Genomic DNA, 19,707 nt, shown 5'->3' on the forward strand with positions numbered 1-19,707 from the left:
GTATAGGGGGGTAATAGGACCCCCGCAAAGTTCAATATGCTCCACTGAAAATTTGGTTAAACTTCAGGTATTTTCGTAGGTATTATCCCATATATAAATCATCAATTTATCCATTATAAGGATTATAAACAAGTTTTTCAGAAATTTTTATATGCTTCAGGCATTTTGAATTCTTTAGGAATTTATAGATTTTTGTCAAATGACTATATCCAACATTTCATGTGTGACATCTTTTATTGTCTGGATTGCAAATCAAATAAGTGTTATGCTTATCAATGTACATTCTTTCATGTCACTTGATAAATCTTTCAATGTCAGCATGCTTAAATAAACATAGAATTCAAATCCTCATAATCTTTCACAATATTACGTTAATATTGTATCAAAGATATCATTGATAATATATCATTTTATATCTATTCACAGTGTGACATAACATTTTGAAATCTCATCACTTTATTATTTTGAGGTATCTAAATCTCTCATAAGGTTTCATAAAGTGTTATGCCGTAGACTCTTCAAGAGCACATTGTCTTCTTATTATGATAATTTGCTTCTTATACTTTTCAAGGATTATTTTATTTAAAATCGATTGGTCCACCACGTTTTACGCATGAGAAGACTTTGTCCTTTACGGACGCACAATAAAAACACTTGCAGCTTAAATATGATACTAAATTTGAGTCAGTAGATGCTTTTGTCGTTTGACTTGAATTATTTTTTGAATGAGAATCTGATGATAATTCCTAATATATTTCATAGTTGCTTATAATCTCCTCTTTGTGTTAGGAAACTAACACTCATCCTCCATCTTCTTTGAGGAATCCATCTTTGTGCATCATGGTATATTCATTAATTTTATGTCGCATATCAAAAGTATTAGATAGACAATGTATCGTTCTTGACTCAGAACCAACTTTGAGGAAAATTAATCATAATTTATTGGTTTGATGTATACAAGTACTTTTTGATATAATATAGAGAAAAGACATAAAGTCACCCGTGAACTTGTCCGAATTTTGCAAGACACTTAAATTTTCGGGGGTCCTATGTCCCCCTAAACCATTGGGAATTGATATTATTATATCAATTTCTGGATCAATCCCTATTTTTTATAAGCAAGTGATAAACACCCACCAATTATTAATTGTCAAGTGTAAATTAATTAAAAATATATTTTTATTTTTTCAATTTTTCTCATTTTATTTATTTCTCTCTCTTATCTTTTGACTTTCTCTCACCCAACCCTCTCCCACCACTTCTTCTTTATCCAATGCCCAGCCTCTTCCCCCTTCCCCACCCCTACCCCACATTTTTTTTACTTCAACATGAACATCTCTTTTTTATTGTTTAAGAACTCGTAATACATCAACTTTCAAATTTGAAATTAATAATCACTCGATCATTTTGTGTTATTTTAGTTGTAGGGGGTTTAGAAAATTAAAATTGGATAAAAAATTTAAATTTATTTGATTAATCATTTGTTATACTCTCGTTTCATATGGAAAAAGAATGATTGTTATGATTGTTTATGAACCTTTTATTGAAATTGCGCTAAATTTGATCGTCGGAAAATACATTTTTGTCGAAAAAAATGGTGGCTAACGTACCATCTCTTTTTTACCTTTTTTTAAATCTCTTTATTATTTTTATCAAAAAATAAATATCAACCATGATAATATCCACCACCATTAAATTAACGGAGAAGAAGAGGAAGGAAAAAATAAGACTCCATTGATGAAAAAGAAACGAAGAAGAAGGAGAAACAAAAAAAATAAAAAAGGAAGAAAAAAATAGTAAAAGAAAAAAAGAAAAAAGTGGAAGCATTTTTTATTACACGTGGCATTTTTTAATTTGCTGGTGCAATAATTTTTTTTCTCACGCACCTCCTCTTGCGTGTTAAAATAAATAGGCTGAAAATGGATCAAGGGGGTTATTTTTAATGGTTTAACTAGTTTTGTGGGGTAATAGGATGCCCGCAAACGTTAAGTGTTTTTTTGAAAATTGGGGACAACTTCAATGATGTATTTATGTCTTTTCTCTATAATATACCATATTTCAATCCAACACATGAAGGTTTGTTTTCATTAGCAATAGTTCAACTATTTATCGAAGACATTCAATGCCTAACCATCATCATCAAAATAAATTGACTTGATTACACAATCTGAAAATTATGCTTTTAAGTCAATTTATATTGAGCAAGTAACTTTATGAATGTCAAACTGAAAGTTGACAATAAACGTACAAGTGATCATCTTATATCGATGTATTTAATTTTAATAGATCATATGACAAGTGAACGGGCCCATATTCATTTCTTATACTTTTCATAATTATAAGGGATTCAATCTCAACATTAGTTGTCTCAACCAACTTATCATGAGAACAAGCAACACAAACAATTCTTGAAGAATTTTTTTATTACATATCTAATATTGAATATGCGCACCTTCGGAATGTCCCAGTCATTCATGTTAATTTATAAACTTTTATACTAGTAAACTTCAAGTTTACTATGACTTGTATCTTTTCATTTAGTAAATTTTTGATTTACTATATATGAATATAATTTTAAATTTACTACTTTAGGAATAAATTTCAGAATATTTCTTCTCAGTTATTTTATCTCTTCTAGGAGTGGTTTGTGATATCTTTACAATCAAGGGCGCGTTTGAATTTATAAGCTTGATTAAATACAGTCACATTCACCCCAAGGTATAAATTTGCATTTATAACAATCGAGATTCTCATTCCACAAGAATGAAATATAATCGTGCCTTACACATTTTAAATTATGATGGTTTAGAATTCTGTTAAGATATTGCTATTTCAGGAGCAAATCGAGGCATACAAATAATATAGAGAATTTTTCTCTAGCATATCATTTAGAGTAGATCACACCTCAAAGCAATTATTTTTTTATGCTTTGTCATGTCCACGTACATTTGTATAACCACAATAATTATTTTGTCATCTTTCAGATATATTATATACTGCTACCACATGCACTTCAGCAATGAAGTAAATTGTCTTTCAGACTTATCATATACTGCTATCACATTCACTTCAGAGAATGGAGTAAAGTCGATAGGACGGATTTCATATCCTTTCATCAAAAATATATTATTTTGTCTTAGTCATCATTATATCAACAATATGGTGCATTGAGATTCAAACTCAATGTCTTATCCATATAAAAGTGTCTTAGGCTATAAATCAATGGAAGTTGAACCCAACATATTATTGTAATGGTTCATTAGGACTCTAACCCGATGTTTTATGCTTTAATACGATGGGACTTAAATTCACCATCTTACTCTCAACAAATAATATAATAAATCAAAGTATTATCCTTAATTATTATACATCCCGAATCACTGGGTATAAAGTTTTCTACTATATCATGAAAATTATTTAATATTGAAAAGTTTCAAGTTTTTTATTTTCTCGGCACATATTTAACGTAATGGAATTCTTGAAGTAAACATACTTTTGAACATATATTTACAATTGACTTTTATAACGTGTAGGGAGACACCAACATTTTATTTTCGTTAAACCTTTCTTAATTCACAAAATCACTTCTCATAATGATAGATGGTATACTTAGCTTTAGCAGCTCCGTCAATCTCACAGTACGTACTATTGTAGTAGTCTGAATCTAATTAAGAGATTAGAGTTCAACTAAGAGATTAGATACTCATGTTGATAACGTGCGATGAAATATAAAGTAGAGAAGAACAATAATAGAGCAAGAAGAGAGAGTAATTCTAATTTCTGTTGAGGAACGAGAGATTGAAGATTTACAATGAATGAAACCATCTATTTATATGAGAAAATTATTTTGATAGACATTTACAATATCTCGATAGATACTTACTGTATCTTGATAGATACTCAATATATCTTGATAGATATTCACTAATAAACATTCATTATAATGTAAATACGTTTATAACAAGTCCAACATAATTAAAAGAACCTTTCCTCACGTTTCACATGGTAAATAATAAATACTATCGTCCTATGCCACAACTAACTTATACACATGTATTTATTTTATTTGTTGTTTGTCACATTATCGGAGAGTGTAATACTCTCTTCTTATTTGCTTTGCTAATTGTCAAAAAAAGTATCAAAATGAGACGCTCCAACAGTAGTTTAGACGTTTAAAATGAATAAGGTTTAGTTTAGACGTCAGAATAAAAGTTCGTGTCAAATTTAGAAATATGAAAATGTGTTTGACCTTTAATAATAATACGTAGTTTCACAAAACTAATTTACAATATGCACCGCTAAAGTATGCACTCTTACGGGTCTCTACGCGTATTATGGGATGGACGATATGGTTTTATGTTTCTACTTCAAGCCTCGAAAATGAAAAAATTCCTCTGAAAAGTGTTTCCACCTACAATACCCCTATGTGGCGCGAGTTTAGTTTAGTCAGACCTCTGACACATATATAGACTCATAGTGCTTAGGTGATTCGAGATAGAACATGGGTTCACCCCCTAAATTGTGCAATCCCAATAGGTTCTAAATAGGTAGTTGAGGAATGAAACTAATATTAATATGAAGACGTCTAAATTTTAATTATCCTCAATATTCGTAAAATGGCAGGTTAAAAAGAGCATTTAAATAATTTAAGATGGTAAATTAGTTTTCATGAGAAAGTCACTTTCTGATGTTTGATTTTGTGAAAGTGTCTTCCACAATTATGGCAAAAGCGATAGTTGTTTAACGACATATTACAGGCTCCAATTAATACTTAAACATTATTACAAATCTATAAGAGAGATCATATTTGTTCATGACGGTCCAAAAATACTATGGTAAATATCATGCATGGGTGATCTTATTTACCTATAATGCAATGAGTAATTCATCAGCCGAATATTGAATTGTACTTGCATGAAAAGAGATAAATATTGACTTATTTAGCTTACATTGAACTTAGTAAATGACATGAGGGTTTGTTTGTGTTAGAGTTTTTCTCCTGATTTTCTTATCAAAATTTAATTTTATTTTTTTTTGGTAAAAAAATAAAAATAATATCATAATTACTTTTACTTTCCATAAAAGGAAAATATAAAACTTTCATATTTGACAAACCTCTTTTCGGAAAGATTTTTAACATCTATAAATAAAATATCCCTTCCCAAACAATAACACAGTGGCATCCACAGTATAATTGTTTAAAAGTTTTGTTTAGGGAAAATTTTCTCCCAATAGATTTTATATTTTTCAATATTAGTTTTTTATATAAGTCATTTGACCAAATCATATTAATAATATATCTTTTTAGTATATGTTTTATTTGTCATCTGAATTATCACCATCTTGATTTGCAAACTATAAGCTTCCGCATAACGCCCTCTCAATTTTGAACCCAACAGTTTGATACGTAAATTAAATTATCCAAGGATTGTAGTTCTGCGATTATAATTCTTGGATAATTTATACCATAAGGGAGCTGAAATAAAATAATTTTATATTGAATGAAATAAGATAGAATATCACAAGAATAAGCTATTAAATTCATACCTTGTTTGGTTGATGGAATAACTTAATCAAAAATAAATTTATATCATCAATCAAACATGACATAAATTTGAGTACCAAATTTAACTATTAGTGAGCGAATAATTGAAAAATTGGATTATTCCGAAATACACATTGAATGATACGAATGATAAGATATTACACAAAAGGGATACATAAAAAAAGACCTTTTTTCAATCATCCGTCTTAATAAGTAATTTCCGATTCATAGACAAATTTAGCCTAATGGATGATCACTCATGTTCATTCATAAACTTTAATTTCCTTGTCCCACTATATTAAAAGTACATTTTTCCTTCATACTTGTCACTTTCAACAAGTTGAGAAAAGAAAACGTCTCTTTTCCCATTTTTTTTTACCTTTAATACCAATTATTTATTCTCCAAATCATTTCCGAAGAGCTAAAACTAAAACATGAATTCATATGAATATCATAGTAAAATACTCATATAAATGATTATTTACTAAAGAGGTGTGCAAAGTAAAAACTCCACAAGTAAAAGTGAAGTGAATGGTGGGAGTAACATTTTGAACCCAAAAAGAAAAACTCATTGCAATGTGAAAAGCTAAGTTGCACACTAGAGGCTGTTGTGTGATATACAATATGTACAACTACAACACATTGAACGACTTCAAAAGAAATAGGACAGGCACTATATATAAAGATTATAATATACAATTACATTACAACTCAACCAAATTCACCATACCCTCTAATGCCAACACTAGGAGAAGAAAAAACGGAGGCCAGTCAAAAATGTGACTTTTGAATAGATATTTCTTTCAAAGAACTAGCTAATCTTCGAAACACTTTAAGGTCATGACCCGTTTTATCCTGCAAACAAATAGATAATTATATATATAAACATGAAATTTTAAATTACGAAAATTGCTGCGATAGAATTACAACCAGCAAGTGAAAAATTACATATTGCAAAACATGGGGGGGAAACAGATATATTACAAGCACTATTTCTTTTATAATTGAAAAATCCCCGAGGATCAGTGTCTCAGTGATGCACAGTTCAAAACTCGGTGAGTAATGGGCCTGCCCCTCTACCCATACCGTCTACGGTAGGGTATGAACTCATAGTGCATAGCTGACCTTTATACACTGATATTACGACTAGACAAAAGCATAGGGACTCGAATTATTACAAGAATTAGCATGCAGGTATCGAAAGGTTGCATAGCATTGAACATTGCTGCTTGTGAAGTATGACTACTGGGACAACATACTAGGAATCACAGGAATTTAAGACTCCGAGTGCGTTTGGTACAGAGGAAAATGTTTTCTTGGAAAACAACTAAATTTCTTACTAACTTTCAAGCATTTGGTAAGTAAGTAAAAAATTATTATCTTAAGAGCATTTAAGTGTAATCTATGGGGTGATGTGGAAAGGGGGTGGGAGTGGGATGGTAAAGGGCGGGGGATGGGAGCGTTGTGTGGGTGGGGAGGAGACAATAAACTTGAAATTGTCACTTACGGAACTTGTTTACCCTACTACTATTTGGGAAGTCATTTTCCTCATTTTTAAGGTAGTTTTTTCCTAGAGAAAAAAATTTCTAAAACATTTTGACCAATGAGAAAATTGAAACCCTATCCACCAGAGCAAAAACACCCTTAGAGAGGATGTGATCATCTTAAAAGCTAACTTAGAACACTGTCCTTGCAAACAATGTTGCTCGGACTCCTCGAAAATGTCTATGGGTGCATGTCAGATTCTCCAAAAGTAGCATATTTTTGGAGAATCTGGCACGGATGCAGCATCAAATGCAAAGAGTCTCTGCATAATTTATAAAGCTATTGAGCAAATGCGTTCACACTGAGCAGACTGGTCTAAATAGATGGTTCAAATGGAATAGAGCAGCATGATAGTCAAACGTGAACAATATGAAGGAACAGCCAGGAGTTGAGATCCAACAAAAATAATGGAAACTTGGTGAAACGAGTTGTAGTCATTTGTGGGGTGGGCAACGAGAGGAGATATTGTTAGCATACCTCGCTTAGTAATTCAAGCCTTTCCAAAGCTGAAATTAACTGTCCACATAGCATATTCAAGTCGTCTTTCGAGTGGGGTTTGGTGCCACATTCGAAAGAACTGCAATGGCCAGTTGAAGTTAAACCAAACAGATTGTGTAACCATGAAAGAAAGAAAAGTACTGTAAATACCGTACCTGTCTTGAAAATGGACAAGGATAATATTCATCACGTTTTCTGCCAGTAAAAGCAATAATGTCATAAGTTGATTCCTATCTCCAACAATTTGGCACATCTCCATCATTGCGACATATCTCCTGGAATATAACCAATCAGTCAGATCAGCACACAAAAGGGATTAGCATGAGACCTTACCCCTACCTTGGAGGTAGAGAGGCTATTTCCAGTAGACCCTCAGTTTGATGAACAAAAACAGTCCAAAGCATTACAGAAAAAGGAATAAGTGAAGCCACGGCAAAAATACTATAGATTTTACCACCAAACAGGATCTATTTTGTGCCTCAGATATTATGTCCAAGTACAAGTAATTACTTGAGTAAAACAATTGCAATCTTCATCCAATTGGAGTGGACATTACTGCCACTAGGACTGGTGAGGAAAAATTGCCGTTTATGTCAGCAATCAAATGGGGATAACCAGAAAAACATGAGTTTGACAGATGGGGTTGCACTAATAGGAAACTTATAACACTGAATCAGAAACTTAAACAGGAATTAGAAGGATGTTTGTTGACCTTGAATGAGATATATATATAAATATATACACACAGAGGAATTACAGGATAAATAGCATATCTTGCCTCAGCACAGACGTAACAACATCATACCCAGTGTATTCCCACAAAGTGGGGTCTGGGGAGGGTAAAGAGTACGCAGTCCATACCACTGCCTCAAATGAAGTAGAGAGGTTGTTTCCGATAGACCCCACCAGCATAACAAACCAAACACATAAAAACACACAGCAGAATAATGCAAGAAACAAGACACTTACAGATCAATACTATAAACCTAAGTTGCTCGGACTCTCCAAAAATGTTGCCGCACCCGCGTTGGATCCTTAAAAAATACACTATTTTTGGAGGATCCGGCATGCATCCGTCAACAATTTTGAAGAGTCCGAGCAACATAGCTATAAACTATCTATCCAAAATCACCAACTCCACCAAAACACCACAAACAAGAAATTACAAGGCACGTGCATAATAATATGACTACAAGCACAACTACACACAAAGCACTCCCCTCCCTACTAGTAAGGACATACTCCTACCCACTAACCCTCTACCCTAATCCGCGTCCTCCATACCTTCCTATCAAGGGTCATATCCTCCATAAACTGCAACTGCTTCATGTCATGCCTAATCACCTCCCTCCAATATTTCTTCAGTCCTACCTCTACCCCGCATGAAACCATCCATAGCCAGCCTCTCACACCTCCGTACTAGGGCATCCGGGAACCTCCACATCACATGCCCGAACCATCTCAACCTTACTTCCTACATCTTGTCTTCCGCCAAAAGTCACTCCCATCTTCTCTCGAATAATCTCATTTCTAACCCTCTCTCCTAGTAAGTCTACACATCCATCGCAGCATCCCCATCTCCACCACCTTCAACTTTTGGATGTGGGAGTTCTTAACCGACCAACACTCCGCTCCATACAACATAGCTTAGGAGGCACCTTCTTATCACACAAGACACCCGAAGCGAGCATCTATTTTAGCCACCCTGCAACAATACGGTGCGTGACATCCTCCTCAATCTCCCTATTCCCCTGAATCATAGACCCAAGATACTTGAAACTATCTCTCTTCCGAAGGGCCTGAGAATCTAGATTCACTACCACGTCCGCCTCAGCAAAGACAGTGTTAGATCATATAGATCATATATACAGGAATTGTTCTAAATTCAATATATATGTATATAAAGTAATTTTTTTACCTATATACATGCTATAATTTTCTCCATACAGATTTTGGATGAAGGGCGTTCAACTAACCCACCGCCCTTTACTATATGTAGCTACACCACTACCCAACACCCTCTAGCTAGTATTATAAGTAATCTAAATCACACATCACATAATTGCACAAGCAAAACTCTCTCATGCAATTGTATTACATGAAGCTACATGTACCTTTTCTGAATGTTTTCGGACGATGAAATACAACCCTTGGGAACACACATATTAATGATTTCATCCACTTCCTGTCTTGATAGTTCATTTATGTCTTGAATCTGAGAATTAAGAGATTTCGAGCCAAGATAATCAATATTAATTCTTTATTAAAAAAAAATAATCAATATTAATTCTTTATTCAGCAACAAAAACACATATCTTTCACCTTGCTAAGCAGTAAATATCTGTCCTCGGTAGCTCTTTCCAATGCTGTAGGCAGAGAGTTGAGAAGAAAACCAAGTAGACTCAAGGTTGGCTGTTGTTGACCAGCAGAAGTGCGATAGTCCATCGGACCATCTGAGACCTGATCCAAATAGAGTGAACAAAATCGTGACAAATGCCATTTTTCACTCTCAAGACACCAGCAAGAGAAGAGGACAAACATTTTATTCCTAACCATAACAACAACATACCCAGTGTATTCCCACAAGTGGGATCTGGGAAGGGTAAGTGTACGCAGTCCATACCACTACCTCGGATGAGGTAGAAAGGTTGTTTCTGAACATTTCATTACTAACCATTAATTTAAAAGTTAATAAGCAAGAAAATAGTTAAACAAGTAAACTTTGACGTACCGGCAATTTTAAAGACTTCTTTGTAACAAGGAAACTGAGATAAGAGCTCAGGCTAAAGCAAAGACGAGATGCATTCACTTCTGCCTTCCGCTGTTCCTGATAATACATACAAAAGGAAACACAACTGAGAAGGTCTATGAGTATACAAACTCCACTGCAATGTACATCTTTCCCCCAGAATACACAATGAAGCAAAACCTGGGAAGTCTTATTACCTCCTGAAAATGTATGGATTGGTTTGTAATAAAAGAGTCTGGCTCACGAGAGAAAAGAAAACGCATCATCGCAAAAAGCCCTTGAACAAAACCATATTCATCGGTCTCTTCATAAGGCCAAATCTACAGAGTTACAGTTAGAAGTAAGTCAAGAAAGAGTGTTAGAATAGAGGCAAGACTAACTGGTGGCAATTTAAATGACTAAAATACCAGTAATATACCCATCAATGGAATTGAAATCCACCTAAAAGAAAGTATGTCAAGCAAACTGTACGCATATGTGTACCTTTGTAAGTATGCCAACAACCAGATTTATTTGTTCCATTGTCAAGTCATCAGCATCAGAAAGATCTTCTCGAAGGATTTGGTCAAAAAGTAATTGATGACTTCTTACAAATTCAATGACTTCACGTACAACTTTATTTTTGACCTGTTGGTCACCCACATAATTAAAATGCCAGATTTTAAGAGGAGCAGAAAATTCCAAAATTCAACAGGAAAGAGAACGACGAGCGCAATTGCCAGTTCTATCCTTTTTTAGAAAAAAGTGATAGCATCATGTGCATAGTGCCAAAATGAATAGGTTATACTTTGGAATACAAGAATTTTATGCACCAAAAGCTATCAACAACTTTTTGACTTTAAAATGAATTATTTTTACATGTCATTACAACATTATACTGCATTATATTGGTGAAACGAAGTCCACCTCAAAAAATTCAGATGCATCAACCAATGAAGTAAGTGAAAACACCAATCTCAAGATTGGAGCTATGATCATTCGTTGTTTATCAACATCAACTGACAATTCTCTTCCAAATTTGCCATCCATGCGCCGGTAGCTTCCCTGGTAAAGGATTGTAACAATTTAATCAAAAAGGACATTGTGAACCAAATCACATGAACAGAAGTATAAATACCTTCACTTGCATATTCAGTGCCTTACAGGCAGATATGGACTCATATGCACCCATTGAAAAAAGCACCTGGGCCCCAGATTTACCATACTTGTGGCTAATTCTCAGAAGAAGAGCGATTTCTGCTTCAAGAGTGCAGACACGCTGCATTGACTCTAAAGATGACCCACCATCCTGATGGGAGATGCCAATTAAACTTTTTAAAACGCATGAAAAGTAGATTTTTTTTTTTTTAAAAAAAAAAGAAGTACTAGACACAAGTTAATGCTTGGAGAGGGTTTCCTCCATCAGGTTGGAAAGTTAATACACATTTCATATACACCCCCTAATGAGGCTGCATGAGCTTTGACATAATCATGATTTTCCTTTCTTTCATCTTTTTACTCTTTAGCGGACTTTGCAAAAAAAGACTCTTACACAAGCAAAAATACAAGTTTTTTGAATTAAGATCCAAAATAAATAAAAAACATCAGCAACAAGAAGAAACACGACATTCTTATTTTTGTGGTTGACATAGATCTACTGAAGGTAATACCAAAAACTCATATGCTCCAGTGTTGTCAAAGGTGAAAAGCTCTAAAAGCGCTCCAGGTCTGATAGGGCTTTTAGCGCAAAGCGCAGCTTAAATGTGGGCTTGAGAAAAAAACAAGCGCATTGATTGAAAAAGCATATGTGCGTGTGTGTAGAGTTCCAACAAAACGTAATGAATTCAATCATAATGCTTCATTATCTACATTTTTACTCATGTCTTTTTGCACTCTAGGTACTATTAGAAGCTCTGGCTTGATTTAAAACCAAAACAAAAGAATTTTACGCTTGCTTACTAGGATTTTTCACATAACAACAGCAAAAATGTCATAATAGGAGGTTTTGCATACAAGTGAATTACATTTCAGTTCAAAAATGCTGCACAACGAAAGAAACAAATACAGAGTAGACACATGAAATAGCAAGGATACTAAAGTGAACAAACTATAAATATGATTATTACTAGTTACTACTCCCTTCATTCCATTTTTATGTGGCACACTTTCCTTTAGTCTGTCAAAAAAAGAATGTGACCTAGCTATAATTAGAAAAATTTAACTTTAAAATTCCCTTTTTACCATTAATGAAATGATTTACAACTTAAGTTGCTCGGACTCTTCGAAAATGTTAGCGGTGCACGTCGGATTCTCCAAAACTAGTGTATTTTTGGAGAATCCGACAAAGATGCAGCATCATCGAAAGTGAAGAGTCCGTGCAACTTAGTTTACAACAACACAGATATTCAAGAATCATTTTAGACCACAAGTTGCAAAAGTCTTCCCTTTCTTTTAACCGTACCAAGTCAAAGGGTGCCACAAAAAATGGGACGGAGGGAGTATTATATATTGACAGAACAAAGTGTTGACAGGCAACAAAGTGTTGAGAGGCATAAATGTGAAACTAGAACGAAATAATAACAATAACAATAATAATAATAATAATAATTGAACTGAAGGAAATAATGCCCAGATATCAACATCGATCTTATGGGGGTAATGTATCAAATACCTGAGAAAAGTTATTGATGTTCATGAGGCAAGACCTTAAAAACCCTCTACTTTGCAGCTGGCTCAAGAAAAATTTTTCATGGTCAATGCAAATTAAAGCATCCAAAACATAGAGGGAGATGGTCTTTCCAGATTCACTTCCATGGGTTGCATCTTTTATGATCTGTTTTCAGAATAAAACCAAAAACATGGTAAGCTAGTGCAGCAGGAAAGCAATAGTGATACATATCACTTCAAAATGCAAAGGAAAATATGGGGCAATAATGTGTTGGATACTGTGGAAAAGGAACAGGAAATCCAATTTTTAAGAGTTTGATCGAGTACAAAGTAGATGAATTATGATAATCATAGAAAATGGAGAAATAGAGTAATAATGATATTTGTTAAAGAAAATAACTTGCACAGATGCGTGAGAGAAGTTAAATCTGCCTATGTGAGCTTGCTCGCACTACCGGTCCCAAGCCCGGATATAGATCAGCATCAGAAGAAACAACAAATAAAATTAAGAATCTAATATCATCTGTGTAACCCACCAGATCAAGAAGTGACTGAGACTCCTTCCTTATTATTGAAAAATTTGTGTGCGTCATTTCAGTCTGATCTTTGACAATCTGCTCAAGTTTAACATGGAACAGAATTAAGAAAATGAAATAAAAACTCTCCACACCATTGTAAGAATATAACAATAGGGAGATCCAATGGGCTGTTTCCCCAGTGTACTTGTAAAACCTTTTCAAGATCAGGATCATCATCATTTTCCTGTTCATCCGTTGTCAACAATTGCATTACTGTCGTTGGAAGATCAGGATCAAGCACATGCTGACAGTACTGAATATAGCTAAGGAGCAAAGCATATTGGCTGCAGTCAAGAAACAAACATAAGTCAGACACTTCCTTTTGTCTCCACAGCAAAACTAAGGGAACCAATTAATCAAATATGAAGCATTATACCGTCTCCTCAATGCTTCTGATGATTCATTTCTAAGAATTGCCAGTATGAGCTTGAATAGAATAGAATGGCATGCTCCGCTTGGTAATTGTTTTGTCATCATGATGTCAATACAAGTGACAGTATCAGAATTTAAACCACTAGGGCATAAGAATCTTTCATCGCGTAACTTGGCCATGCAGGTGACACCAACCTACACAAATATTAAGCAAAATAAGAATAATATTTGAGGTAACTGAAATACATGGCATCACCACTTCAATAAATGAAAGAAGAGAGATGTATAACCTGTGTCAGAATCAGTGCCATCTTCAATGAGCAGTCCGGAGAGCCAGAAGCACTGAGAGAGGCATCAAGCAACCTATGCATGGAAGTAAAAGTGAGACGGGATCACAGATTAGCAACAAAACGGTAAAAAAAACGACATGGTCACTCACTGAAATAATATTTCAGAACGGTTGGGAAGAGAGGATATTTTGCTGGAGACAGAGACCTAGAAGAAAAATTGCACAACAGGAGAGTTAGCCCAACACACTCGCATACAGCAAAGCATACCGACGAATTGAGAACCAAGTACAAGGAGAAGAAATGTGACCTCAACAATTTGAGACCAGCCAGTTAACATATGAAGCTGAGCTGCTTGTTCTTCAAGATTTTTGTTGTATTTCCACCCCCATCGTAACAGCTGTTGGATTGTATCTCGAATTTCATTTAGCTCAACTTCAGTATTAAAGGAGCTATGCTGAGGATTAAACAAGTTGTATTTCTGAAAGAAGGATAAAAATTTTAAGGAAAGGTTATGCAGCACCTCGCACTTCCAGAGGGTAAAAAGAAATCTCATATGGCTAAAGGGATCTTATAAATAGAATAAAGGGACAAAGAAAGGAAAGTTGGAGTGCCAAGAAATACTGTACCTGCCATAATTTGTCACGAAATGAAGCTAGATCAATTAAACGGTCTCCACGTTCTGAGTAATAATAAACACCACCTTTTTCAGAAGTAGCAGGATTGGTAAGTATATCTTCAGCCTGCAGAATGCCAGAGAATGAAAGGACTACTCCCCCAAAAAATAAAAGCAAAGAGAAACTGAACCAAACCTAACAAGGTTCCTACCAGAAACCCATATTTCGCGCTTGAAACTGCTTGTGAAGATTTCAACACAGTATCAGCAGATTTAAACTGGACAACTTCAAGCAACTCCAATACCTATACATAAATGCAAATGGAAGTTGGTCCAACTTTCCTTAATAATGAAAATAGACAATACTTATCTTACTTGTCCAAAAGAAAATATCTCACCCGAAAAATATTAATAATAAGTCGAAGTTATGAAGAAAACACAACTGAAAAGGAAGGAATACCACAATGAATGCTCATTTGGTTACCAGGATAGCAAAATAATACATGTACTCCCTTCGTTTCAATTTGTTTGGCCTATTTTCACTTGGAGTTCAAGAAAATCAAGAAGACTTTTGAATCTTGTGAAGTAAAATTAAAGATATGTCAAATGAACCAAAATGCCCTTTAATCTTGTGGTCTTAAACATGTTATGTGGAAAGTTGAAATTAAAAAGTCGCTAAAAAAGGAAAAGATCATTCTTTTGAAACGGACTAAAAAGAAAAGTAGGTCAAACAAATTGAAATGGAGGAAATATTAAATTTCGTATCGTTTTAAACATCGTCTGGTTGTTATTTTATTTTTGATATTAAAGAGATAAGTAAATAAAAGTGTGCTCTCTCTAACTGTTTGATCTTTCAGATGCTATCGCCAGACATCTCAACGTGGTACCAGATAATGCAGAGATCCTGGGTTAGAGTTTCATCGCTACCCATTATTAAAAAACAAAAAGACTCTCATGTAATTGGCTCGTGAAAAAGAATCATGTCGCATATACAGAGCATATTGAAGGCATGATCAGGTAAATACAAGTGTTCTTTTCCTAATAGTTAAGCTTATATACCACATCCGGTGTAGGATAACAACCCATAGATTAGCCAGACGTGGATAAAACAAATAACATGACAAATCACCCTTCTGCCAAGCCCTTTTCAAAATGTTATATTATGAAGGTCAAGGTTAAAATTAGAAGAAAAAAATTATCCAAATTTATCAGCTTAGAACCAAACTTAGATAATGAACCATGTTGAAGATAAAGTGCATAAAAGCAACTCCACTCTAGCAGCTTAAACCATTAGATTAAATTGCTACACACTTTAACATTCAGTAAATGTAATACTCATATAATTTTATATCGGAATCCTGATATAGTTTTATAACCCATCAATTGTGGGATAACAATCCAAGGATTAACTAGACATAAAAAAGGGCATTCCGGTGCACTAAAACTCTATGTGTGGAGTCCAGGGAAGGGGGGAAGGGGCAAACTCTGAAGCAGTTTTACCCTGCATTTCTGCAAGAGGCTGCTTTCACGGCTTGAACCCCGAACCTCCTAGTCACATGGAAGCAACTTTACCAACTAGACATGTTAAAACAAATACGAATTATCCTTCTGCCAAAGCGTTATTCAAAATGCTATATTATGAAGGTCAAGGTTAAAATTAGAAACAAAAATCTATCCAAGTTTATCCAGTTTAAAACCAAACTAACAAAGACCATACACTATATATCCATTATATCTCACTGAACAAAACAGATCATAAGTACTAAAGAATCCAACAATTATCAATCCTGTATTATACAGCATAATTTAGTAAAAGCTCTTAATGCACAGGCTGAGGAAGAAACTTTAGGGAAGGTTACTCTAGTGGTTTGGGAGATATATTTAATTGTTGCAGAAAAAAAGAAGAGGAAGAAAGGATAGAGATATAGATAATGGAGGTGGGCAGAAGATAAGAACACATGGAACAGAGATTAGGGATTATGGAAGCACAATCTGGGTTATGTCACCACTTAACTTAAGTGGAAGTGATGTTCAAAGCAAGGTGTAGATAAATATGATGATAGAAGAAAACATAAAAGTTCAGCCTCAAGAGTTTCAATGATTTTGACCAAATGCTTGAGCTTCATATGAACAAAAGGCAAATAAATTATTTTGTTAAATAGATGAGAGGCGATAGTAAAAGATGGTCACAGAAAGGGACAAGGCAAAAAAGGGAAACAGAAGAATGAAATAAAATGTTTGTGATGTATCATTAATAACACTCGGAACAGTGCAAAATGACAGGATGTAATCATGTTCCTGAATAGTCATGACACAGTGAGCAGTAAAAACTTTACCTTAGCTTTACTAATCATTCTGGCTCCATTCACACCAGGACTGATTTGACTATATGGAGAAGATGCACCAAGATCAACATCGTGTTCAAAAATTTCCTCTCCAAATAGTTGAGATAGAATACTTTGACAAGCTTCTCGATGAGTGGAACTAGACATATCAGTCGCATGCAATTCTGTTGTTAGCAGCTTTAACAGCCATGCTCTCTGAGAAAACAACGGACATGTGAAACCAATTAATTAGATCAAGGCAATATTGGGGAGAAATTTGAAGCACCTGGTTCGTTAGAGGAACAAACTAACCACTAGTTCAAAAACAGACCTGATGAAGGGAACTGATACGAAGTGCCTGACTACTACTCCTTTTGGGAAGTGGAGCAATACCAATTAAATCCAAATGCTGTAAATATAAATTTAAACAAATAACTGAGACAAAATTGAACAAGAGGAAGAATGTCTTTTTCTTAATGTGGAGTAATATACAAAATAATTTCAATCTACACAGTCGCACCTGTACGAAGAATCGATACTTTTTGGTGCTCAACAAATCCATCACAGGATTACAAGTCAGAGGATCAGTACATAACTCATAAAGAAGCTGCATACAGTGACCAATTATAAGCTCACCAAAGTACCAAGGAGTTATAGCAGTAGCCAAGAACATAGACTGACAGTCTCAGCAGATTAAAGTCAATAGACAATCTTTATTCACATGAAAAAGGCAAATAAACAAGAATATACACCCCTATACAATGATCAAACCACTCCAACCTGAAATGCAAATTCATGGAGCAAAGCATTGATTTCGGGTCTCATCAGTTTTTCCAACACATCAAGAATGATCTTCAAGCAACTGCAGTAGAAAAAACGAATTTCAAGACCTTGAGTAAAATAAAGGAGCACAGGAGTTAAAATACATATAAGAATTGAAATAGAACCTATAGTGAAACTTTGGCTGAAGCACGGTCCTCTCAACAGCGCCATCAACATCAAATTTGAGTAACAAGTGTGTGATATTTGGGGCAGGACGGCTAATATTATCAATGAGCAGCTACAAATGAAGAACCAGAGAATCAGTCAATGATTGTAACCAACATTGAAAAGGAAAAGAGAACCAGCTTTAACCAAATTCGTTCTCCAATAAGTAGAAAAAAAACATCACCAAAGAAAAAATTATCGAAAAGGATGAATTTGTAAATTTCCAGCATTAACTGAATGCTGATGAGTATACAATTAGCACCATTACATGACAGGTTATGTGCTCAAAAGATCAAACGTGGCTTCTACACATGAAGTCATATTGCACAAAAAGAAAGTGACAAATACATTTGTACTTGACTATAGCTACAGATTCTTTTCAGGATGCTACACCGACACCAAAGTAAGAACATCAACTTTCCATTCAAATAGATAAGGAAAAGTCATTTGAGAAATCAGAAGTTTTGGGAAAGGTATAACTTTAGTTCTTCTCAGAGTTCCAAGTTCAGGAACCCACAGGCTATGATTGCCTAAAGAGAAAAACAAGAACTTCAAATTTTTATCGAGAAAAAAAGGGGAGAGAACTTCAAATGAGTAAATAAGAAACGGGGAAGCTTGATACTTAAATTAGGGGTCATGACTTACGAAACTTATGAACAAGGAAAACAAAGTGCAACATTTAGTAAATAAATTCAAATGCACACATTACAAATATAAAATGCAGAAATATGTGAAATTGAAAGCAGATAACAGACATAAAAGCTAAAAAAAGGGCAGCCCGGTGCACTATAGCTCCTGCTATGCGCAGGGTTCGGACTGCAGCAATTCACTGCACACCATAGAGGGCAGGCACTTATCTTGACATTCTAAGGGCACATGCAGTATTACTATTTCTAATAATATCTTGTTCAAAAAGACACTAGGAATTATATTCTAATGATGTGTGTACCATAGCAAGTTCTAGGCAATTGATGCTATCAATTGGGTTCACTAGTAAATTTCTCAATAAACTTATAATATTTGCATATAGAATGCAGTGCCTTCTTAAAATGTTATTCAAAGTTAAACTAGAAGGTTCAAGTTCTCCTAATAGCACAATGTTAGGGTTATAACATACAATTACACAGTACAAACCAACTAATAAAGAAGACAGATTCAACCTCATTCAAAGTTTTCAGTTAAACGTCCTTCTGCCCCATTCCTATCCTTCCAGTGAGAAATGTGGCTAAAGAATACGGGATCAAGACATTGCTAGAGAGTCAAATTTCTCACGTTCCAATTCTAAAGGTCATACATCCAGGAACTTACTTGTAGTATGAGAACACCTGAATCTTCACGGCAATCCTCTATGATTTGACATTCTTCAGATCGCAACTCCAAGCAGGCAGCATAATCCTCAACCAAGGACCCTGCAGCATTGGATTTTAAGAGCAACTGAACAAGCCCGGCCATGCGAGAACTGCCATCCACATAAAAGCATCAGCGATGCTAAAAATTGCTTCGGTAACATGACACAATGCAATCCTTTCTTATAACTTAATATGATCCCACATTTCTTCT

The 19,707-nt window shown here is 34.5% G+C and overlaps 1 protein-coding gene across 1 annotated transcript in view; it reads right to left on the reverse strand.

The window, feature by feature from the left end:
• Positions 1-6,091: 6,091 nt before the first annotated feature.
• The window catches only part of LOC107841784 (nuclear pore complex protein NUP205), a 49,377-nt gene continuing 35,761 nt past the window's right edge, over positions 6,092-19,707 (reverse strand). The window contains exons 21-45 of the mRNA XM_016685629.2: positions 19,456-19,606; positions 18,108-18,220; positions 17,941-18,022; positions 17,681-17,767; positions 17,492-17,569; positions 17,173-17,376; positions 15,049-15,141; positions 14,850-14,963; positions 14,531-14,701; positions 14,373-14,428; positions 14,224-14,296; positions 13,938-14,128; positions 13,716-13,845; positions 13,520-13,597; positions 12,988-13,149; positions 11,455-11,625; positions 11,244-11,381; positions 10,821-10,964; positions 10,535-10,657; positions 10,320-10,415; positions 9,911-10,048; positions 9,703-9,803; positions 7,744-7,863; positions 7,568-7,667; positions 6,092-6,400 (exon numbers count right to left, since the gene is read on the reverse strand). Of these exons, the coding sequence (XP_016541115.2) occupies positions 6,317-6,400; positions 7,568-7,667; positions 7,744-7,863; positions 9,703-9,803; positions 9,911-10,048; positions 10,320-10,415; positions 10,535-10,657; positions 10,821-10,964; positions 11,244-11,381; positions 11,455-11,625; positions 12,988-13,149; positions 13,520-13,597; positions 13,716-13,845; positions 13,938-14,128; positions 14,224-14,296; positions 14,373-14,428; positions 14,531-14,701; positions 14,850-14,963; positions 15,049-15,141; positions 17,173-17,376; positions 17,492-17,569; positions 17,681-17,767; positions 17,941-18,022; positions 18,108-18,220; positions 19,456-19,606 (2,998 nt within the window). The 3' untranslated portion in view covers positions 6,092-6,316. The remainder of the gene's footprint in view (positions 6,401-7,567; positions 7,668-7,743; positions 7,864-9,702; positions 9,804-9,910; positions 10,049-10,319; positions 10,416-10,534; positions 10,658-10,820; positions 10,965-11,243; positions 11,382-11,454; positions 11,626-12,987; positions 13,150-13,519; positions 13,598-13,715; positions 13,846-13,937; positions 14,129-14,223; positions 14,297-14,372; positions 14,429-14,530; positions 14,702-14,849; positions 14,964-15,048; positions 15,142-17,172; positions 17,377-17,491; positions 17,570-17,680; positions 17,768-17,940; positions 18,023-18,107; positions 18,221-19,455; positions 19,607-19,707) is intronic.

The sequence above is a fragment of the Capsicum annuum genome, chromosome 9, assembly GCF_002878395.1.
Source record: "Capsicum annuum cultivar UCD-10X-F1 chromosome 9, UCD10Xv1.1, whole genome shotgun sequence".
NCBI classification, from domain to species: domain Eukaryota; kingdom Viridiplantae; phylum Streptophyta; class Magnoliopsida; order Solanales; family Solanaceae; genus Capsicum; species Capsicum annuum.